The 16,825-nt window shown below is 33.1% G+C and overlaps 1 protein-coding gene across 5 annotated transcripts; it reads left to right on the forward strand.

Annotated features, from left to right (window-relative positions):
* Positions 2,671 to 7,920, forward strand: LOC109360842 (nuclear transcription factor Y subunit A-7-like). Of its 5 annotated transcripts, none has more exons than XM_019606018.1 (6): positions 2,671 to 2,772; positions 3,806 to 3,865; positions 6,055 to 6,191; positions 6,678 to 6,779; positions 6,880 to 7,044; positions 7,283 to 7,920. In XM_019606018.1, the coding sequence occupies exons 2-6, from the start codon at positions 3,841 to 3,843 to the stop codon at positions 7,484 to 7,486; spliced, it is 633 nt and encodes a 210-aa protein (XP_019461563.1). In that variant the 5' UTR covers positions 2,671 to 2,772; positions 3,806 to 3,840; the 3' UTR covers positions 7,487 to 7,920. The 5 variants fall into 5 exon arrangements, with proteins under 5 accessions (XP_019461563.1, XP_019461574.1, XP_019461547.1 ...); XM_019606029.1 differs by having other exon boundaries at positions 2,680 to 2,770; positions 3,802 to 3,865; XM_019606002.1 differs by lacking the exon at positions 2,671 to 2,772 and adding an exon at positions 2,834 to 2,856.

The following is a 16,825-nucleotide window of genomic DNA, read 5'->3' on the forward strand; positions in this document are numbered from 1 at the left end:
TGGATAATTTCCATTGCTAGTTGAGATTTCTCCTAGTTTCTTGGTTGAACCAAGGCCCTTTTTCTTATCAAGGTTCCTTTCCTTGTGGCGAAATTCCTTAGGCTTATCAAGCATCCAGCTTGTGGCGCCTCCACCCTTCATTTTTATCCATTTTCTTTTATCCAAACATAAAAATAAAAATACAAAAAATATATACAAAATCGTGCCTATATACAATACAATTATTCCATATACATTTCATCCCATTTTCATACACAAAAATGTTGACATTGATAAAAATTCTATTCTGCGAGTCCAATTAAGTTTCAAGCAAGAACGATCGACAAAGAAAGCAAACCACCCCCTGGAGGTTCGCATCAAGATGTGAGTAGGCATGAGCAGGACATGATCCTCCCCGCTCATCAGGCTTGATCTGATCATGATTGGACCCAAATAGGGTCGGGCCTTATTGAGTCTAGGGTTGAGTTCCGATTTAAAATTTAGACTCAGACAATATTTAGGGTCGAGTAGGGGATAAACATGACCCGATCGGACCCATCTCATGCTTACTCACTCATTATATTTGTATGTATCTTTATTCAATTATGTATAGAATAATGACATCTCTTTGATTGAAAGTATCACTGATTCTCAAATTTTTCATTATATATACATGATTAAAATATATATACACACATAGCATTTCATATATCAAACTTCATATCAATAATAATAAATAATATTGAGAAGACTTTATCTAAAATAGGTATACATTATATTTAATCGGGTCTAGGGTCAGGTTCAGGTTCATATGTTGACTCAGTCAATATTTATGGTCGGTTTAGCTTCGGATCTAGAGTCGGACCCGAATTTTAAAAAAAAATGACCATATCAACATTTAAGGTGAAATATGTAACAAACTTTATCCATTCTAATCAGGTCCATACTCACCCATAGATGTGAGTACTCCATAAAAGAGAAGTTATAGTTTTTGTTTATTTTGGTTATAGGATTACCTCCTTTCAACTCATAACAAAAATCAAAATTATGTTTAATAATTAATCAATTTGAAAATGAAACAATATTTCATTTTTATATATCCATAAACTATGAGTCATACTAAAAAATAACCAAAATAAAATATATTTTGAAAAGAAAATGAACATAGTAATATCACATTATAGGAAGATAAACACTATTTAATGTCACATTAGGCAATTAAAAAGAAAATAAAGTATTTCCTCATATCGTGAGATAAAGTATCTAATTTAACAACTAAAATTATGACATGTGTCATTCTTTTTATTTCCTAAAAATATTTATAAAAACTAAAAACATAAGACATATGTCATAATTATAGTGCTTAGATGAGAATATATTTTATTTTCTTATAAAAAATATAATAATATTGTAAGTGGTGAGTCAGTATATATAAGAGTTAAAAAGTCAGTCAGTATATATGTGAGTACTCCATAAAAAGACAATGTGAGTATATATTTTTTCTCTTATAAAAATATGAGGAAAAAATGTATACATTAATACTGTAAGGATTTTTTACATTGTTACTGTATCATTCACCATTATATTTAATCATTATTGACTTTTAAATATAAATAATGATGTTAATAATATATTATTTGCATATAAATTATGAGGGGGAAATGTATGATTTGATAATGTATAAGTTTGATAGAGTAAACCATCTGCTCTTAATGTTTTATTATCATTGTCACTTCATAAAAGTAATATAAATAATATATAATTCTTTCCTCTATCACATTCATAAATTATTATGATTATTTAATTATATACAAATATAAGGAAACAATATTTAATGTCGTTGTCTAATAACTTAATTATCACATATCAGTAATTTTTATATATTTTGTTTTTTGTTTCATGACTTTAGTCTAAAGCAAAATATTTAATTTTTAATCTATTTAAGATGGTGATGGTGAATTTTTTTTAAGGCTTATTTTATAACTTATCATATATATATAATTTAAACAATATATATAATAAACTATTTCCTCTCACATTTTGATATTTTATTGAAACTTCTTAAATCCAATTCACCTTAAATCATCGAATTTATAACACGAATTTTCTACCTAGGGAACATAAAAAAGAAAGACTAAGAATAAAGAATGACTGAATTAAATGAGGGACGAAATTAGAACTTTTCAAAAAAGAAAAAAAATGTATGGATTGAATTTTTTATATTATCAATATATTATTGTATTTTCTGCATTCAAATGATAATGTAATAACCTTATAAAAAATTTAATCTTTATATTAAAAGTGCAAAAATAGTAAACACTCTTAAAAAATTAAAATAAAATTCTATTTCAAAATAAAGAACTAAAATATTGTTTAATTCTAACTTAATCTTAAATGTATTTTAAAATATTAAATATGTACAAATATTTAATTAGAACAATTATATACTACTAAGATATTAGTGTAGTGGTGTAAGATCTCATTAAATTCATATAATTAAAGGTTTGATTCATAGAAGTGATTTTTATTGGAATGAACAATCACAAATTTTGAAAGAAATTAATATAATTTGTAGGACAAAAAAAGTTTTTATAGACTCTCACTTATCCAAATTTAATAATCATTTATTTTTACGGATAAACATTTTACTATTGTCCAAAATAGTGTGGGACCAAGGAGCATCTAATCCAACCACCAAAGTAAAAAATTATGGTTCTTCAACTATTTGGATTGTAGCAAAATACACCACAATCACATCACAACACTGCAAATTCAACTCTTTCACCTTTCAAGGTTCATTTTTCATTCTCTAAACCCTAATTCACCTCCGTTTTCTTATCTCCAATATTTTATTCTACCATTTCATTTCCACTGTTTGTGAGTTTTCAATTTTCATCGTAGCTATTCAGTCCTTCTAATTAGAAGAAAAAGATGCATGCATGTGCTGGGATTATTGTGAAATTCATTGTTATAGTGTTATTGAGTGATGATTGTGTTTGCAATATTTGATTTGTTTGTCACTAGTTTTGCTTGAATTTTTTAGGGTGAGCCTAGAGGCATCCATAAATTAATTGCGTGTGAGTTTAGGTCAGGAGTTCGCTTGGGAGGGTAAGACTGAATATATCTACTGACCCCACATTCCATTAGTGGGACTCTCGTATAAATTCTGTAAACAGTCCCTTCGCTTGTTGCGAGGGTAAGATTGCATACATCTAATGTCCACATACTCTAGTGGGTGGGAGCCTCGTGCAATGGATTATATTTTTTTGTTTTGCTTGATTTTTTACCTTCTCTGCTCGATTAACATTTAACATTTAAACCTGAGTTGCCTATTTAGTTGGATGAATTCTCTTGCTTAAAATGCTATTCAGATGTTCTGTATTAAGGGTTTTCTTTTTCTGATAAAAACTATGGGTTACAGTAATCAGAAATAGAAGGAAACAAGATCAATTTAAGACACTTGTAGATGTAAGACAAAGGCATAGTATAAGTGACAATGTAATGAACGACTGTCAACAACATTAGAAAATTGATGATATTCTTCAGCGACCAGTTTTGATTTTGTCTCCTATCATTCAGTTTCCGACTACCCATATCATTATTTTTATTTCTATTTGATATGTGCTTTTGTATCTATATTCTTTTGTTGGTTTTTTGTGTTGTATAGACATATTAGCTTATTGTAGCCAAATCTAATTATAGAAAATTTGGATTCTGGCATTTTGGTTTCATTTCTTTTTCTCCCACTCTGTTTTCTCTGTATAGCACTATAGCATGCAACTATGTGACTCCTGAGTTCTGTTAACAATGTTTGTTCTGCTTCCAGATTTGGGCACGGTGTTGCATCTGATTTTGGAAATCATGACCTCTGTTCATGACCTAACTGGTATTTACATACACTAAACCCTTGATGCAGTTTACTGTTCTATTGAACCTTTTTCGTTCATAAAGAGTGGTTGCATCCACATTCCAAGTTTATTTAAAAACACATGTAGAGATGTTGTTGCCATTTCTTGTGCCTAATGGAGTTTTTAGTGGAAAATTTTGTATTCAACAGAAACTAGTAAACTTGGAGATGGTAAAGATGCATAACCGCTGTTTTTTCTTTCTTTTTTGTGTGATGAAATTATTCCATTGTTAAAATCATTACATTTCTTTGGAGAATCAGCTTCTTTGGTATAAAATTAGGCAGTTAGCTTCTACTTAAAGCAAATGGGCTTTGTAGAGGGTTCCCTTATAGAAATGTTGTGAGATTGGGTGGCTTTGTTTCATTGATGTTGTTTTATTCTTTGTGTTTGTCCATTTTGTAAGGAGGATCTCTTACCTCTGCTTTCTCTGTAATTATCTTACTTTCACCTTATATATTTCTACATTGGTTGCCTCATACATGGAAAGCATCATTTCTTCCTTGAGATTGACTGCTCAGAGTCATAGCTTTGTAGCTCCCCAGGTCTTTTGGTTAGCCTAAGATTTTTTATCATGTCATGATACTCATACACTTGCATAATTGTAATTGCTATATGTCTGAGAAACATCATTCCTTTGATGTCATGCTAGGGATTGCAATCACGGTACCCTTGCATTTAGATTTGTCCATACACTGCGTCATATTGTTTTATCTTGTAACTTTCAAGTATCTTATTCTAGCATCAAAATATTTTAGCTTCATATTGTTTTATCTTAAAACGTCTAGGTATCTTAGCATCATGTTGTTTCCTCTCTCTTTCTGAGTCTCCATGGAGGGTTTGACTGAAGAGGGAGCTTTGAATTAAGCTCTTTAGATATTATTCATATCCATATGAAGATTGAAATTGCTCTCCTTTTCTTGTTTTATGCCTTATTCACTCCATGGTAATATTTTGTTATTTGCACAAGAATGCGATGAAAATATCAGTTTCTCCTTAAAGTCATCTCGCTGAACTTAAGACTCCTTTGCTTTCTAACCTAAACTGAGAATCTCTCTCAGTCTCCCCCTCTCTGTTTTTTCTTTTTCTTTTATGCTGTTTCTTGATAACATTTAATGGCATATTTCACTTCCCTTACAATTTAATACATTGCGAATTCAGTTTTTCTCATCTTGCTTTTTTACCTGTGGTTTAGGATACTCTCCTTTCCACGTGGTGAAATTTATTACTGATGTTCTGTTGCTTTTTAATAATGTCTTTGATTTTTTGACTGATATTATTGAACTAGCCCTCCATTCCATTTTTCAAATATTCTCCAAGTCATTAGTTTAACATCCTCCTGTTATATGGCAGAGGGAATTGTCTCTTAGCCAAAGAAATATGCACAAAATAAAATAATAAACATAAATATAAAAAGAAAGAAGAAAGGGATGAAATTATAAAAGCTCACCTGTTTAATAGTGTAGACATATGGGCTGAAAAAGTTATTTTCTCACAATTTTTTTGTTCTCTCAATCTCCTCCAACCTAACATATACACCATTCTCTCTGTGTTTACATACTCATCATAATCTGGAGTTTGTGTTTCTATTGCAATAAATGCATCTGCGTCCTGGTTGTTTCACATGCACAGTAAAACACTATCCCTTGCTTATCTTTTTAGACCTTTAATGTCTAGGTTGTTTTTTCTTATCGTGTTAAGTTTGTTTAGATTGAGCTCCTTTGCTATACCTCTGAAGTTTGGTGTTCTTAAAATGGTGAAGTAGACTTTCAGTCCATATGCTTTTATGCAATTTGGAATTTTTACCCTATCTTATATTGTTTGGATTTCCATACAGTTAGATTAATTTAAATAATGGTACCTTGGGGACCAATACCCTCATAATTTGAAATTATAAGGACCAATTCCTGATGGAAAACAGGGACCAACACCGTAATAAGAAGAAATTATAGGGACTAACATTCCGAACAAGTAAAAAATGTAAGGACAACACTATAGTATCTGGAATCAAAATCTGAAAAAGTGAAAATGTAGGAACCAAAATTGAATTTGGTGATATCATAAGGACCAAAAGTTCATTTAAGCCATAATTTGATCCATTTTTATTCTTCCTTTCCTCATCCTGATTAAGAAGTGTTGTCCGAACTTATGTAACAAAATGTTTATCCAGATAATGAAGCTGACAAGCAGCAGCAGTCAGAATCACAGATGCAGCCTTCATCTGAAAATGGAATTTCTGATCCTGGTCTTAGTACCCAGAATGTTCAGTATGCAATACCTGCACAGCTTGGAACTGGGCATGCTATGGTATGAACTTCACATTTCTTTTGGCTGTCTTCTCATTTTATCTTAAAGAACAAAAGATGTTTCTTTTGTGTTTTGACATCCTCGGTCCTTATTGAATTGGCGTCCTAATATTAATTCCACAATTCCCATGGAATGTATTGATTCGCATAGGCCTTAGACATCAGATACTATCCAATGTGTTTTTTTATAGGTCTATCCAATGTCTATTGCATGTTGTAAGTATAAGATAGACATATATGTCATTTAATTTGCCATCTCAATTGTACCGATGTTGGCAGTCATCTAGATGAACTTAAAGTAAGAAGTTCGTTCAGAATCACTGTTTGCACTAGTAATTATGGCTCAGGGCTGTGGTTCACATGGCCAGGTTATTGAGTTATTTTACCCCTCCCTCTTACTGGGGAACATTGTCATTGATATTTAATTTTAGATTGTGATTTTTTTGTGAACTTTTCTGATTTGTGCTGCTTTATTATCTGATTGAAGGCGCCACCTGTGTACCCGTATCAAGATCCTTACTATAGAAGTATCTTTGCTCCGTATGCTACACAACCTTATCCCCCACCACCATATGGTGGACAGCCAATGGTTTGCTCGAATTCTTTAATGTTGATTTTTGTTATAGTGAGTGGCTTCTTGTGGAAATATTTTTCTGATACTCCACTTATTGAACTATATCTTGTGTCAGGTCCAACTTCAGTTAATGGGGATGCAACAAGCTGGTGTTCCCCTCCCTACTGATGCAGTTGAAGAGCCTGTGTTTGTCAATGCAAAGCAATATCATGGTATATTAAGACGTAGACAATCCCGTGCCAAAGCTGAATCTGAAAATAAAGCGATACGGAATCGGAAGGTATTTCATTCTCTATGCTTATGAGTATCGTTATTTGTAATGATGCTAAAGCCGATTAAGAAGAAAAAATTAAAGAGAGGAAAAAGGGAAGTTGGATGTTCGAAGTAGTGTCGTAAGTTGCTAGCTTCTTGATTTTGCCTCCATTGACTGGATGGATCTCATGCTTCCATACCTCCATAAATCCTGGCATTCCCACCTCCACGGAGGTACTTATATGTTTTTCAAACAAATCTTGCAGCCATACTTGCACGAATCTCGGCATTTGCATGCACTGAAAAGAGCAAGAGGATGTGGAGGTCGATTTCTGAATTCCAAGAAAAATAATAACCAACATAATGGTGACGCATCACCAGACGAATCGGAATCACAGCTCAATGTCAATCTCAGCTCTGATAAAAGTGATCTTCTTTCGGCAGATAGGAATCCCAAAACTACAAAATGATATCTTGAAACAGCAGAGATATGTTGTACATCACAAGATCAATAAAAACAGGACTCAGATATGTCACTACTGCTTCACTCTGGCATTTAAGCTCTATAGATGTAGAATTGTGTAGAGGTACTTCAGGATGTTGCATGATGCAGGTAGAATGTAAATTGAAGTGATTTTATCAAATATTATCATCCTTTCTAGCATTGGGTAGGTATTATTTTCATTTTGGTGAAGCATTTCTGTGTATATAATATTAGTACCATGGAGAGATATTATTATCCAAGGTCATGGTTTGCTTGGATCATGTGTGTACTTTAATTCACTGTTGTCAAAGGATATGGTCTCAACCAAGATTGGTCATGGATATTGGTAGTTTTGTGCAAGAGCGTAGAAGGATATGGTTCAAATTTCTTGTTCATATTGCAATGCATCTTATTTTTTTGTCAGAATTTGTATCCTAATGACCTAATCAATGTCACTGAAACTGGTAGAATGATAGGATTCATATCCCTTTGAAAGATTAAAGGGAAGTTGTTCCATTATAAAGTGAGATAAATAAGAACCTTCAACTATCAAAGTAGTGTTTATAATGACTTACCTATAATGATCTAAAAGAAAAAATATTTATTTTGGTCCCTCAAAATTTTTCACGTTTACTAGTTTGGTCCTTCAAATTTTAGAAAATTCAAAATAGTCTTCAAAAATGTTAAACGTGAGTTAATGTAGTCATTTTTATCATGCTTTATGATACTTAATATGAATTATTTTAATTTATATTGGTGATTATTGGATTCTAATTTGGATTATGAAATTTATGATAATGTACTTATGATAATGTATTTACTCTCTAATTTATTGCCAACCATTTTGAGAATTTAAGATTATGAGGATAATTTAGATGATGGTTTGAGTAAAGAAGTATCTCACATTTTGACCTTTAATTTGTGATGAGGAATAAGAGGCACGTAGTGATAAGAAAACAACAAAACAAACATACATACCCAAACAAAATTTTCATAAGAAACCCCATCCATTACGTTATCCTTTCTCCACTACCAAACATAAAACAAATTCTACAGCTTCTGCTTGTGTGACAAATCAAAGAAAACATTATCTTAGAAACGTCAATATGGACTTTGGGCTAATACTATAATCAAAATAAAAAATAAAGCATGACTATAAGACATTTTTAATGTAAAATAAGATGCCACTTCTCTTTTTGGCCACAGTACCACTTGTGGAATTAAGAGAAAAAATTAACTTGTGAAGGACTATTTTGTATTTTATGCCTCAATTATTGTATTCACATTAAATATTTTAAGAAGTTATCCTAGGAAATATCAGTTACATTTTCTTGGTTCATATAAGCTGAGCAACTAGTAATAGTTGAGTTCAAGTGTTTCCTTTTTCCTATTAAGGTATCCCAAACAAATAATAAAGGGGGCACTAATCTCTTTTGGGCCCTCAGCCTTATTACTAAAGTTACCTTTTCCAGTAATAAAAGTCATATTAATATTTTGAATCAAACAGCTATCTATCAATTGTGCATGTATTCAGTGTTAATGTAATGTATCTATTGGAAGTTGGTTCGTTAGAATTTACTAATGAAAACTTTTGGGTGTGAAATTTAAAAAACTCTCAAGTTAGTTTTGAAAAAAATAACTCCCAAGTCTTATATAGAAGTTTCTTCCTTTCATAATTTTTTGTTCCAAGTTAAATGCGTTTTCATTCAACTTTTTCTTTCTCCCTCATATTTTCCGCTGATGCATTTCAGACAAACTTTTTCCTATTTCTTTCCGTGACACTAAGAATTGACACAAACAATCAAATTGTTAGAATTTCAAGAACTAACATTAGTAGTCGTATTGTGGGAAAAGAATTGACACAAGTGGCCATATTGTGAGAATTGACACTGATAGTCATATTATGGTGGATGTATTCAAGATCGTTTCTTACTGTTAGAATGGTTAGTTAGTTTTATTTCCATATTTGGCAAGTATTCAAATGGCAGTTTTGTTAGTTAAGTGTTGAGTTACTATAAATAGTTTTGTATCACATTGATTGAATACATAGTGAAATTCATTGATAAACTCTTCTTCTTATCTTCACCTACCATACACTTAATCCTAATCCATATTCTTCTTCTGCAACCTTCTTTAATTTCCAATTCTTCTTCAATCTTCTTTTTCTTCATAGTGCAGAGACACTGGTTTTTCTCCAACAAACTGGTATCAAGAGCATTAGGTAGATCCTTCACTCATCATTCCCTCCACTCTTCTTCTTCCGCATTTTAATCTCAATGGGCCACACAAGCACAAGCTTTCTGGCTAGCCTACCAGTTCTTGATGGAAAGAATTGGAACAGATGAAACATTCAAATGAGAGCAATCATGAGATTTCAAGAAATTGCAGAGATTGTTGAGCTCGATTATCCCCAACTTGAAGCAGAATCAACAGAACAAGAACGAGTGACATACAAGGAGAACAAGAGGAAATATTGCAAGCCATGTGTCTTCTACATCAGTGTGTTGATGAAGCACACTTTGAGAAAATTGCCTCAGCACAAACATCACAAGAAGCATGGCAAATATTGGAAAAATGCAACAAGGGAGCAGAGCAACTGAAGAAAGTTAGACTCCAAACTATGAGGAGATAGTATGAATTGATGCAGATGGAATTGAATGAGAAGATTGCCCAATTCTTTAACAGGATAATCTGTCTCACAAATCAGATGAAAGCCTGTGGTGAAAACATAGTTGATCAAGCTATTATAGAAAAAATCCTAAGAACTCTTACCCCCCAACTTTGATCACATAGTTGTTGCTATTGAAGAATCAAAGAGACTCAAAGATCTAAAGTTGGAAGATCATCAGGGGTCCCTCGAGGCTCATGAGCAAAGACTCATTGAGAGATCAACTGAGAAAGTAAGCCAAGCACTACAAGCTCAAACTTTCAAGAAGGGGAGATACCTTGGCAGAAATAGTGAAAGAAACCGAGGAAGGGGGAGAGACTACAGGGGAAAGAACCTTGGCAATTCAGGAACTCAAGATCAAGAAAGAACTGATCTTGATCAAGCATCATGTTACTCAAAGAGATGAGGTGGTAGCAATTAGAGAGGAGGAAAGAAGAAAATTGACAGAAGGAGAGTAAAATGTTTCAATTGTAGTAAGATGGGTCATTTCTCTTCTGAGTGCCAATCTCAACCAAGACACTCATATACTCACAATAGGCAGCACCGTGATGAAGCTCGTATGGTGAAGGAAGACAATGACTATGCTGATGATGATTCACCAATTTTGCTAATGATGACTACAAGTCAAGGCAACAACAGTGAAGAAATTTGTTATGTGGATTCTAGATGTTCCAACCACATGATAGGACATAGAGAGTGGCTTGTCAACTTTGATTCTAGCAAGAAGAGCAAAGTGAAATTTGCTGACAATAGAACTATCCAAGCAGAAGGACTTGGGGATGTTGTGATCAAAAGAAAAGATGGCAAGAATGCCTTGATTTCTGAAGTACTCTTTGTACCAAATATGAGTCACAACCTGATCAGCCTTGGTCAGCTATTGGAAAAGGGATTCTTTGTGAGTATGCAATATGGTGAGCTTGAGATTTTTGACTCTACCAGAAAGAAGATCATCAAAGCTACCCTAACTCAAAACGGAACATTTCAGGTAAACCTCAATGCTATTGAATCCCAATGCCTTAATACTGAGACTCTGAGTGAAGATGTGTGGCTATGGCACATGAGACTGGGCCATCTGAATTTCAAAGACCTTAGCCTAATGAAAGCAAAAGACATGGTTCATGGTTTGCCCTCAATTCAGATACCAAATAGAATATGTGATAGTTGCCAAATCAGCAAGCAACCAAGGTCATCATTTGGCAAATTCACTGCCTCAAGAGCTAATAATCTCTTTCATATTGTCTACTCTGATGTATGTGGTCCTTTTGAGACTACCTCACTTGGTGGAAATAGATACTTTGTCACATTTGTTGATGACTTTAGTAGAAAAATATGGTTGTACCCCATCAAGCTCAAAAGTGAGGTATTTAGCATCTTCAAAACCTTCAAGTGCATGGCTGAAAAGCAATCAAAGAGATCAATTGAAGTGTTGAGAACTGATGGAGGGGGTGAATTCACATCCAAGGAATTTGAAGTGTTTTGCACTGAGAATGAAATTTTGCATGAGGTGACTGCACCTTATACTCCTCAACATAATGGAGTGGTTGAGAGGAGGAATAGAACCATCCTTAATATGGTTAGAAGTATGCTGAAGTCTAAGAACCTCATACATAGCCTATGAGGTGAAGCTGCAACAACAACAGCATATGTTCTCAATCACTGCCCAACCAAGAAACTTGAGTTCAAGGTGCCTAAGGAAGTCTGGTCTAGAAGGAAGCCCTCTGTTACTCATTTCAGAATCTTTGGATCAGCTTGTTATAGACATATCCCTGACCAGAAAAGAGGGAAAATGGATGACAAGAGTGAGCTATTAATCTTTTTAGGTTATCACCCAATAGGCTCCTATAAGCTATTCAATCCTAAAACTAATCAAGTTCTGTTCAGCAGGGATGTGCACTTCAATGAGGCAAGCACTTGGGTTGAAAAACAGACAAAAGCAGAATCAACAGTTCGAGTTCCACTGGAATGGAATCCTAGTGATCTCATACCAACTGAAATCATGAATCAAGATGAAAATGAAACACACTCAGAGACTGGAACAAATGTTAATGATATAAGCAGGCCCCCTAGGATGAGGAATCTACCAGCCAGACTAAGGGATTGTGAAATCCTACCTGATAATCTACTCACATAAGAATGGGAGCTTGTTTAGTACTTGGCACTCTTTGCAGACACTGAACCTATCTCAATTGAGGAAGCCTTTAATAGCAGAGTATGGAAGAATGCTATGGAGGAAGAACTGAAGTCCATTGTCAAGAATGAGACTTGGGAACTGGTTCATCTCCCTGAGGATCAAAAGTCAATCTCAGTGAGATGGGTCTTCAAGACAAAACTCAAGCCAGATGGCTCTATTGGCAAATACAAAGCAAAGTTGGTAGCAAAAGGCTTTATGCAAAGGGAAGGTATTGACTTTTCTGAGGTGTTTACACCTGTAGCTAGAATTGAAACAATTAGATTGATAGTAGCATTGGCAACAAAGAACAATTGGGAGATATGGCAACTTGATGTAAAATCAGCTTTCTTAAATGGCTCACTTGATGAGAAAGTCTACATCAAACAACCTCCTGGATTTGTGATAAGAGGCAGTGAAGACAAAGTCTATAGATTAAATGAGGCTTTATATGGGTTGAGACAAGCTCCAAGAGCTTGGAATAGAAGAATTGATGCATTCTTCCTAAAAAGACAGGGTTCAAAACGTATGAAGTGGAGCATGGTGTTTATGTGAAGTGTTCAAACAACAATCATGTTCTCATCATCTGCTTGTATATGGATGACCTCCTAATTACTAGAAGCAACTCAGATGGAGTTGAATTGATCAAACAGAACTTGAAGTCAGAATTCGAAATGTCTGATCTAGGGAGACTTTCCTATTTTTAGGGCATAGAATTCAAACAGATTGATGGAGGAATCTTTATGCATCAGAGGAAGTATACTCAGGATGTTCTAAGGAAATTCAACATGACCAATTACAACTCAGCTAAGACACCAGTAGAGCCAAGTTTAAAGCTGGATAGAAGTGACAATGAACCTGCTATAGACAGCACATAATTTAGGCAAATGGTTGGATGTTTGAGATTCATTTGCCACACCAGACCTGAGATCTCATTCAGTGTTGGCTTGGTGAGCAAATTCATGAGTGATCCAAGGAAATCTCACCTTGTAGCAGCCAAAAGAATCATAAGATATCTCAGTGGCACACTCGATTTTGGAGTTTTCTTCTCCAATAACTCAGAGAAATGTAGGCTACAACTCTCTGCTTATTCTGATTCAGATGGGTCTGGTGATTTTCTTGAGAGAAAGAGCACAATGGGCTATGTGTTCATGCTATGTGGCTCACCCGTGTCTTGGTGCTCAAAGAAGCAAGAAATTGTTGTCCTTTCTATTTGTGAAGCTGAATATGTTGCTGCTTGTCATGCTGCTTGTCAAGCTTTGTGGTTAAGTTTATTACTTGAAGAATTGATGATTGGTTTTGAAGGCAGTGTTGAGCTTGCTGTTGATAAAAAATCAGCAATTAATTTGGCCAAGAATCCAGTTGGTCATGGCAGAAGCAAGCATATAGAAATGAAGTATCATTTTCTTAGAAGTCAAGTAGAGAAAGGCAAGATTTGTTTGAAGTATTGTAAGACTGAACTTCAAATTGTTGATGTAATGACAAAGTCTGTCAAGATTGAAAGGTTTAGGATGTTGATGAGGTTATTGAGTGTGATATGTTTGTAATAAATGGTTTAGAATTAAGGGGGAGTGTTAGAATGTTTAGTTAGTTTTGTTTCCATATTTGGCAAGTATTCAAATGGCAGTTTTGTTAGTTAAGTGTTGAGTTACTATAAATAGTTTTGTATCACATTGATTGAATACATAGTGAAATTCATTGATAAACTCTTCTTCTTATCTTCAACTACCATAACTTAATCCTAATCCATATTCTTCTTCTGCAACCTTCTTTAATTTCCAATTCTTCTTCAATCTTCTCCTTCTTCACAGTGCAGAGACACTGGTTTTTATCCAACACTTACAATGCATTACGAATTTGATAACAGAGGTCTGAACTGTTTTATCTTAGGGATGACGTAGTTGATAGTTTGCTTGCACATTTTGGGTGATGCCACAAAATATCTTAAAGAGAGTGACCTGGTCGTGACTCAATCACTAAGTATTATCTCGTGTCATTTAGAATTGTTACAAGCTACCGTAACAACAATATCTACCCAAAAAATGTAAAGTAAAGTATTCGATAGCTTATAACTAGAAGAGAACACATAAATTAACTTTGTAATAGGTGTTGATGTTTAAAACTTTAAATACAAGCATGTTAGTTGCCTCTAACCCAACCATCTGAACAACTATCACGTATTCACGTCAAAGGCCACCCATATTAGTAGCTAGGTCCTCTAAAGTTTTATTAATTATATATTCTTAATTATTAAAAAATTATACTGTTAATATAAAATTTATACATAATTAATATATTCATTTATTATTTATTTATGTTATTCATATTTAAGAATATATAATTATTAATTAAGAATGATGATGATGCATGTCAATGTAACAAGATCAACCGTGTAATGGAGGAGGATTCCAATACTTGAAGAAATTGAGAACAGGAGGATCCCAAAAATTCAAATTTGAATAAAAAATTGTGAATAAGAGAGTAGAAATAGACAAATGACAAAAAAATTAAAAAAGGGACTAATTTGATAATAAAATCAAAAGTTAAGAGACGAAAAACGAATATAAAATTGAGGAATTGAAAAGAGAAAAAAGTTGAGGGATTAAAATGATGAAATGATAATGGTCTAAATTGAGAATAAGAAAAATTAATGACCAAAATATCATTTTTTTTTGAAGTTTGATTGTTCTCACAATTTGAATAAATCTATAGAGGTTTTGTTCCAATAAAGTTGTTATTTAAGGTAGGGTGAGTATAACTCGATCATACTCACTTAATTTGGTTTGATGATAATTAGGTCCGAATATCATAGTTTTTTCAGTTATATGGTCATGTCCGAGTTACAAAATTAGACCCATTTAATTTTTAGAGTCAGGTAAGGGACAAATATGGTCATTCTTATAGTTACTCATTTATCATATTTGTATATATATTTATTCAATTGTGTACAGATCCATAACATTTTGTTTGGTCGAAATTAACATTGGATCTCTATTTTTTCTACCATATATACATATATTATTTCATATGTCAAATTACATATCCATAATAATAATAATAATAATTAATATTGAGAATATTATCTAAAAGATGTATGTGTTCTATTTAAGCAGATCTAACATCTGGTTCAGGTTCAAAGGTTGACCCAATTGAGGTATAAAAGTTCAGTTTGGTGCAGTTTTTGGTGCAATTTAGTCATCAAACTAAACACAAAGACATAGTTCAGTTCACCTCAATTAACTACAAAATTTGTTGTCAGAATCGAACCGCTCTTGAATGGTTTAGTCTAGTTTGGTTCCATAATTTTCTTGTTTTTTTTAAATCACGCATCAATTGAAAATTCAAAATGTATTAAAAAGATATTGTTTGTACATAAAACGAAAACCACTACTACTATTATTATCATGAAATATAAAACATCAACACATTAGTAAAAAATTGAAATTTGTAATTGCTTGTTAGTAATATATATCAATTATGTAATTTAGGGAGAAAAAATTAAATCAAATCTATAATAGTACAATTCATGATTAACAACATATATATTTATTAAAAACATATATATCAATACAATCCACGACTAAAAACATACATAATAATTTAGTAACATATATATCAATTAGCAACATAATATGTATAACAATTTATGGTATATGTTAATTTCAAATCCAGTATCATGGAAGTTAGAAGATATGTTCCAAATCATTAAGACATTGGGAAAGTAGCACATAACAATTTAGTAATTAGTAACTCTACAATTTATACAAAATTGGTAATTTAAGCCACAAAATTGGTTGAAGAAATCAAACAAATTAAGGTATCTATTTTTTTAATATGCGGTTCGGCTCCAACGATTCCTAAATTTATAAAATCATAAACTGAACCGAATATAAATGGTTCCTTAAAAAATAATCAAACTGAATTGCAAAACCGAACCAAACCACGTGTCTGGTTTGGTTCTACTAATTTCACAATTTAAACTAGAACTACTGACACTTATATACATTATCAATATTTATGATCGGGTTATCTTCGAGTGTAGATTCAAGTTCATGTCAAAAAATAACTTGACCACTATTTAGGATTGGGTAAGAGACAGACCTTATCCAACTCATGGTGAACCCTAATCTAAGGAAATCAATGACATAATTCAACATCAAAAATGCTACATTCTCAATGTGGTTACATGCTACACCCAGTGGCGGACCTTGACTAGAAATTCATAGGGGGCAACTGATGACAACCTCTAGGGAGTTGCCTTAGAATTAGAATCGTTTTAGCTTGAAGTCTTGAGCTTTTTAAACTATAATTCGTTTTTGGCGAATTGTGGGAATTTGGGGTTGTTTTGGTGAGGAAAATGGAAAGGATTTGGAGGGGGAAAGCGCCACAAGCATGGAAGCTTGATAAGCTATGGAGTTCGCCACAAGCAAGGATGTTTGATAAGAACAACAATGGTGGCCACAGCCAACCTAGGTTTAGGAGAAGTGCTC

This window comes from Lupinus angustifolius, chromosome LG01, assembly GCF_001865875.1.
Source record: "Lupinus angustifolius cultivar Tanjil chromosome LG01, LupAngTanjil_v1.0, whole genome shotgun sequence".
In the NCBI taxonomy this organism is placed as follows: Eukaryota; Viridiplantae; Streptophyta; class Magnoliopsida; order Fabales; family Fabaceae; genus Lupinus; species Lupinus angustifolius.

Excerpts from the sequence above, each read along its gene's own strand:
- LOC109360842 (XM_019606018.1), top strand. The coding sequence starts at position 3,841 with ATGACCTCTGTTCATGACCTAACTG. Across the intron at positions 3,866-6,054 it reads CTCTGTTCATGACCTAACTG|ATAATGAAGCTGACAAGCAG; the intron begins GTATTTACATAC and ends ATGTTTATCCAG. Across the intron at positions 6,192-6,677 it reads TTGGAACTGGGCATGCTATG|GCGCCACCTGTGTACCCGTA; the intron begins GTATGAACTTCA and ends ATCTGATTGAAG.